Raw genomic sequence first — 7,231 nt, 5'->3', positions numbered from 1 at the left:
GGGCTTCTTGGCGTGTGTATCAATTAACTTGAATTTGCTATAATTTTTGAGAATTCTCTGAAGTATTGTTTGCCTTCGATCCCAAGGACCGGCTTCTTGTTCCCAGAGAGAGAGAGAGAGAGAGAGAGAGAGAGAGAGAGAGAGAGAGAGAGAGAGAGAGAGAGAGAGAGAGAGAGAGAGAGAGAGAGAGAGAGAGAGAGAGAGAGAGAGAGAGAGAGAGAGAGAGAGAGAGAGAGAGAGATGCTTTGCTCCCTACACCACACACCCATTAAGGGATTTACTCCGCTCAGTCCTACGCTCCCAATGAGCCCGTAGCCAGTCTAATTGGATCCGAGTCTGCCTTTCTAACCTATCCATGCCCTTGGCCTAGGTTCGTGACCCCATGGCTTGCCCTTGGTCTTATATCAAGCTCGTCAAGAAACACAACATGTGCCACAACATACCCTTGAGATTCCAACATCTACAAAGTCTAGTGTGCAGGTGTCTCAAAGAGAAGAGATAACTACTACGTCTCAGGTGTTGCAATTAGTGTGTACTATATAAAAGCTACATTTCCAATTTAATTATGAAAGTTTTCCTTGACAGCAACTCAATTTTGTTATGCAAGTGGAGCATTCTAGAGAGGATGGAGGCTCGTGAAAACCTGTTCACACCAAGGGATAAAGTAGGTTGTGAAACTTGTATTGTTGTGTAAACATTCATAGAAGAGTTGACAAGAGTTTTCACTATGTCTAATTGCTATCTTTTCTAATGTTGTTCAGAAAAAAGGTTTGGGATGTCTGCTAAGGACATAATTGACTTTGCTACGAGTCTTGAAACAGAAATATTAGATGTGTGGGACTTGCCAATAGTTACGTACTCATCATCCGATCGGTGCCTTCCTAGAAGTTGTTTTGTCTTTCGTGTTGAATAGAAAGAGGCTTGAATTGCATAATGTGTCTTAGCATTTAATTTTAAAAATTTCTCAAAATACTGGCAAAGTGTTGTATTGGAGATTATTGCAAATAGTAATGGCGGTGGTATTCAGATTGCATATTTCAATCTAGATAAGACAAAGGAAGAAACAAAAGATGCCTTGCTGCGCATTGTCAAGCCACACATTATCAAGAAATGCCTTTGTCCGTTTTGTAATGGGGCGACCATTGAGTCAGTAGTGAATACATCGATTTTATTTTTTGCCTACCAGTACTCTTGTGCATGGAATTTTAGAATCTAAGGTATTGGAGTGGAACAAAATGGAAGTATGACAGTTCAGATGACTCGCTCAACTCGCATATGCAACAACTAAAGACAAAGGCATGTTTATGGTTGTCTGTCAAGCTGATAACTATGCCATGGTTTATGACATCTTGGGTGCTACTAGATGGCATGGGGACCACACAAACATAGTGGTCTGCAAGACACCAATCTGAAAAGACAGACCAGGACTGTGTGCTCATTGTTAGTATCCATAATGAGGAAAGAGCTTCCTTCGCTAACCCAAGCCGTAGAGTTGCCACATGATGACACATGGTTTGATATGCTGGAAGGGGATGATTGGACGAAACAAGAAGATGGCAAACCATTACGAGGTATAATTTGACATTTTGAAATTGAGAAAATGGTTTCGCGACTTCATTTGACCATATTTGGTTTTGCAAGAGATGTGCAACACGGGCATGGTTTTGTTTGACAATTGCTTGTACGGTACACAAACGAGCATGACGTCGTGGTGTAGTACAGAGGAGACTCTGGGCACTAGCATTGCTAGCAAGCCAGATGGGGGGGAGAGAGAGAGAGAGAGAGAGAGAGAGAGAGAGAGAGAGAGAGAGAGAGAGAGAGAGAGAGAGAGAGAGAGAGAGAGAGAGAGAGAGAGAGAGAGAGAGAGAGCAACCTAAATAATTTGAGAAGAGAGAGAAAATGGGGATGGAGATAATGATGTGTGGCTCGACTTCTTGAACTGGTACAATTAATTGATAGATTCTATTGAGTTGGTATAATAGATGCATACAACTGAATAGACATAAATTTAGAGAAATGGTTTGTAAAAAAAGAGTGGGAGAGTCAAGATTATGGGGAGAGATACTCGAGATAACTTTCTCGATTTATTCTTTAAAGCGAGCTTTCTGGAGCGAGAGATGTGTTGAGAGCTTTTTAGAGTCAAGATTATGGGGCGAGCTTTTTGGAGAGAGATTTTTTGAGTAGTTTTTCAATATTTGAAAAAAGCTTTGCAAAAGCTTGCTCCATACCTCAACTCTTTGGGCTGTTATACCAAATGCGAAGTGATGGTTTGAGGGTTTCTTGCAAGATGAATTTTTTTGGTCTCCTCTAATAGGAGGATACACCCAGCAAGGGCTAAGCTTAGGAAGCTCTGAAATGTTGGATGAAACATGACGTGAACTGGTGTTCTTAAGATAAGTTTCTTGATGCTAGACAAAGTGCTGCCAACCCAAGTCACCATGAGATATGTTGGCCGTGTTTTGATTGACATATATATGTTGAAAGAGCAATCTTCTGGAATTTGTTGATCACAGTGATATACTAATGGGAGGAGGCTAGGAAGCATGTCACCAAGCTCAATGATAAAGGTTCAACTAACATCATTGCATTAGATACGACAATCAACAAATGAGAGTCAAAATAAAAGGGTGCATAACAGTCTTTCAATTCTTTCCTTGGCACGAATAACATAGCGAATCAAACACACTGAATGACACATTCTCTTATATTATAAAATTTAGGGAGGATTGTGCAATGTGCAAGGAAAAAAGGACACAATATTTATAAGAAAGTATTAGAAATGATCCATAGTATTAATTTACGTAAACTCTAATCTTTGTTATGCTTCTTCAGTAGAGTGGTATACAAATCAAAACTGGGACATCACGATTGCAACGCTCGAGACATGGTTCCATGCCAAAAACAAAGCTCTCTCTGTGTGTGTGTGTGTGTGTGTGTGTGTGTGTGTGTGTGTGTGTGTGTGTGTGGATAGTTTCCTACGACGTTAAAATTCTCGTTTTCTTTTTCTTCTTCGTCTCCTCTTTCCAATTCTCCTCTTTATGGATGTATATTCTTGTTGATTGTTGAAATGACACAACCATAAATTAGTAAACAAATTATGAAACAAAGGACACAACTACTCTTTTTATAGCATTGAAATGTCAAAATAAGAGAGTGAGATTAAATCAGAGAAATAATACTATCAAATAACAATTTTAGCGGTGCTCTTTACTTCAATTAATCTGGCTTCACTTTAATTCAACACAAATACAAACAATAAAGCACTCTAGGAAGTGGATGTTAAAAAACAAAACATCCTACTTAAAGATGATTTGGTCACATTTGCTTGCATTTTGAAAGAATCTGACACTAGGAAACACATTCATGCCCTTGTCCATTGAAGGTTGCTGAAAAGCAAAAAGGTCATGTTGGGAAATATTTCGGTCAACCTATATGAAATTTGTGGTGTCTTTTTGCTTTACCAAGTGCAAGATATGCCTTGGGCTTGTGCAGGGTGCAATTTGTCGAATTGCATTGATTTAAAGATTTGCTCTTGCTAAGAGGAGGATTAACAAGATCCGAATTCTTCTCATTTAATCCAAAGAGAGGATTGTTTCCAAATGGAAAGACATGCCCTAGCAATTTGAAGCAAGGTGCAAATAGGCAAGACGCTACACTAATTCACTAACTAAATTCTAGTGCAATTATCAGAACATTTTAGAAAGATTTTCTACATTATAAAATTCATATTATACTATTATGATGTGTCATACTCTTTTTTCTCTACTTTCATCCTCTCCCACCTCCACTTACAAATGCAGCTCAAGGCCAACTGAGTCGGGCAAAATCAAATCGAGTCCTTAAGAGAATGCAGGGGCCTAGTCTTTTCTGCATCGACTGCTAGGGTTTGAACGCGCAGGAACCTACGAGCTCTGCCGCGTTCGCCATCATGGTACGCTGTCTCATTCTTCACCTTTATCTCTGCCTGCTTGAGATCACCTTATTGCAGTGTGCGCGTTTCTCTCGTGTTGTGCTTAACTTCGGCCATACACGTATCGTTTGTCCTACAATGGTGGAATGCGTGCTTGTGACTTTGTGTGCGTAGTGGGCGTGTTAAAATTGATTGTGGTTCCTCCTCAAAGCTTGCTGTTTGATGTATGGAGCTCCTGTTCTGTACGGTAAAATTTAACATTTGCTCTTGTTTTGCAGCTGATCTCGAAGAAAAATCGCGTTGAGGTTTACAAGTATTTGTTCAAAGGTTGGTGTGAATCATCTTCAATGATCGTATGGTGATCAGAAGTGGTTATGGTTTAAATTCTGTCTTTATTGAGGTGGGAAGCATCATGAGAGCACGGTTATGCCAGTTTTTGTGGCTCTGTGCCATGAGTCTATAACTTGTTCTTTCTTTTATGTGCAAGTATGGGCTGTTTAGCAGATATATCATGGCTTTGTAAGCTTTGTCTTGTGTCATGAGCACGATGAACGAGTTTCTGTGTGTCTATTAATGGTTCTTTCTATCTTTATTGAAGGCATACGAACATCATAAGAGCATGCTGCATAATGTTTCCCAAATCTTCTTGTTTCTCTGGAATTGGACAAATATTTGACCGGTTTGGCGCACTTGTTTATCCTCTAACATGGAATGGTAATATTTTTCTTGTTCTTATTTAGAGGGCGTGCTTTATGCCAAGAAAGACTTCAATCTAGCCAAGCATCCGGACATTGATGTACCCAACCTGCAAGTCATCAAGCTGATGCAAAGCTTTAAGTCAAAGGAATACGTAAAGGAGAACTTTGCATGGATGCATTATTATTGGTACCTCACGAATGATGGGATTGAGTACTTGAGAACTTACTTAAATCTTCCATCTGAGATAGTCCCTGCTACTCTGAAGAAATCTGCCAGACCCCTTGGCCGGCCAACGGGTGGTCCTGGTGGTGATAGACCAAGGTAAGAAAAATCTTTGTTGAGAAAAGTAAGAAAGAGGCCTTGTCAATGTGTCAAGTCTCCACGCAAAAGATAGAAATATTTTATGTTTTGATGGATTTTGTATTGCTCTCAAAGTTTTTTATGAGGAGCAACTTAGTTTTACCAGCTACCAGAGAGGACACGTCTTTGTTTTTGTAGTTTTTCTGGGGTTTTCTAGTTTTTGAATGTCTTAAAGCCAATGATGTCGTGAGCTTTAGACCATATGGACCCTTATCAAAGAAGTAATCCCTCCTTTACTGATTTGTAAGGATGATTTGTTTGCCAAACTCTTTCAATTTAGCAAGTACACGTGACACAGAAGTGCATGTGGACCACCCCCAAACACTTCCACCTTTGTACACGGTAGAGGTAATCATATGTATGCCAAATCGCAGGTGCTCCTAATACTCTAGGATAACTCTTGAATTGTCCAGCACCCATTGCCTATAGTGTGAAGTCCAGTCTTAATCCTGTTTTTTATCAGAAAAATTGCTTTTGGCCTGCATGGGATTGATAGGCTTTCAAATTTAGGATATTGAGAGCAACAGGCGGTTGCGATATACTCACAAGGGTTGGTAGATGAGCAAGGTTTCTGGCTACCCAAGGTAGAAGTTGAAGGAAGATTTGGACTTGTGTGTATTACGTAGGCCAATTGGCAAGCCTGATGGATAGAACAGTAAAAACTGCCGCAGCAGCCTTATAGTCTTGTGCGTTTCTGAGTTTTGTTTTTTATTGCAAGTTGAAGTGTCTTTTAGTGGAGATGAATGTTCCGCTAAAGTTGATGTACAAATACACTGCTGTGACTGCCTCTACTCTTCTTGTTATGCAACAGAGGTCCACCTCGACCAGATGGTGACCGCCCAAGGTTTGGAGATAGGGATGGCTATCGTGGAGGGCCACCTCGTGACCCTGTTGGTTTTGGAGACAAGGGAGGTGCCCCAGAGGGCTTTCAACCTTCTTTCAGGGTAATGTTTCTCGTCTTGCTTCCAACGTGTTTCAAGGGTAGTGTTTCTTGTCTTGTGCTTGTATCTTTGAATGTTCAGGAAAGTGTGCAGTTTTTCTGGCCTTTAGGCTATTCTATATTTTTGATACTAGTGGCTTCTCCTAGCCATACAAACGACTATATGTACTAATGGCTCACACAAAATAAAATATGTACACGCACACACATATGTGTGTGTGTATACACGTGTAAATATGTATGTGTATATCTACGTGTGTATATATGTGTGTGTATTCTTTACCCTTCAATTTTGATCTTTGAAGAATTGGGAGGTGATAGGACTCCTAGAATTTCTAGGTTTCCTACAACCCATAGCTATTTAACTTCAAAACAAAAAAAATTGTAGTTGTTTTCATGAATTCAGGCTCCTGGAGCTGGGAGCAGACCTGGTTTTGGCAGAGGCACTGGGTTTGGAGGTGGAGCTCCATCACTGCAGTAGATGTGCTGACTCTGCAGAGCATTTAATCAAGCACGCTTCAGTTTTGTAGCTGTGTAACTTGGTTTGTGATTTAGACATTTTTGCCAGTTTGTGTGGCCCGGCTCGAATCTCCTATTAATGCTAACAGAGAGTGCTCTTGTCATTCATCAGAAAATTGAGAGTTGATGCAAATTTGTGGGGTGTCCTGGTGTTTGGTGCTTCTGTTCTCTTTGGTTATCGTGTTGTCTGATGCTCTCAGTTTTCTCAAGTCTTCAGCTATGAAGATTCATTATTCCATTATATTCTCCACCATGTTATGTTGGCCTTAGTACTTATGTCAATACTATGCCTGATGGAGCTGAAGGTGATAGTGTTTTGTGGTTGACTACCATATGTATATAGCTTGCAATTTTCTTGAAGGTGAATTTGGGCCTATCCTGGTATATATATGTTTAGGTTGGGAACATGAAATGGAGCTTTGTTGCAAACAAGGATATGCAGTACTTTAATAATGTGTTCTTTTTAACCTTCATAATGGGGTGGACACGGTTTCGTCGCTGGAGCACATGCGAACTGAATGATGCAATGTGGCAAATAGCAAGGAACATTGCTTGTTTATTTACGCTGATATTGCCCTCTTCTTTTTGGGTGAATGAAATTCTGTGTGGTTTGCTCAATAGCCTTGCTATCATTTGGCTCTGAATTGTGGTTGAGTCCATTGTTTTGACTTTACTGATACCCACATTTTTTTCCCCATCAAAATGTGGGGAGTTATAATTAGAGAGAAAAACACACAAATATTGTGGCTAGGAAAGAGATCCCTGTAGACAGGGTGAGCAATTACATTGGCTAAGAGAACTTT

The 7,231-nt window shown here is 40.1% G+C and overlaps 1 protein-coding gene across 1 annotated transcript; it reads left to right on the top strand.

Annotated features, from left to right (window-relative positions):
* The first annotated feature begins 3,791 nt into the window (after nucleotides 1–3,791).
* Nucleotides 3,792–6,572, top strand: LOC147432485 (small ribosomal subunit protein eS10z-like). The gene is made up of 5 exons (XM_086492413.1): nucleotides 3,792–3,931; nucleotides 4,189–4,237; nucleotides 4,651–4,930; nucleotides 5,781–5,913; nucleotides 6,316–6,572. Exons 1-5 carry the CDS (start codon nucleotides 3,929–3,931, stop codon nucleotides 6,388–6,390), a joined length of 540 nt encoding a protein of 179 aa, XP_086348539.1. The 5' UTR covers nucleotides 3,792–3,928; the 3' UTR covers nucleotides 6,391–6,572.
* Nucleotides 6,573–7,231: the final 659 nt, after the last annotated feature.

This window comes from Adiantum capillus-veneris, chromosome 20 (genome assembly GCF_014529385.1).
Source record: "Adiantum capillus-veneris isolate H3 chromosome 20, ASM1452938v2, whole genome shotgun sequence".
Lineage (NCBI taxonomy): Eukaryota > Viridiplantae > Streptophyta > Polypodiopsida > Polypodiales > Pteridaceae > Adiantum > Adiantum capillus-veneris.
This window is presented reverse-complemented; position numbering and strand designations above follow the sequence as displayed.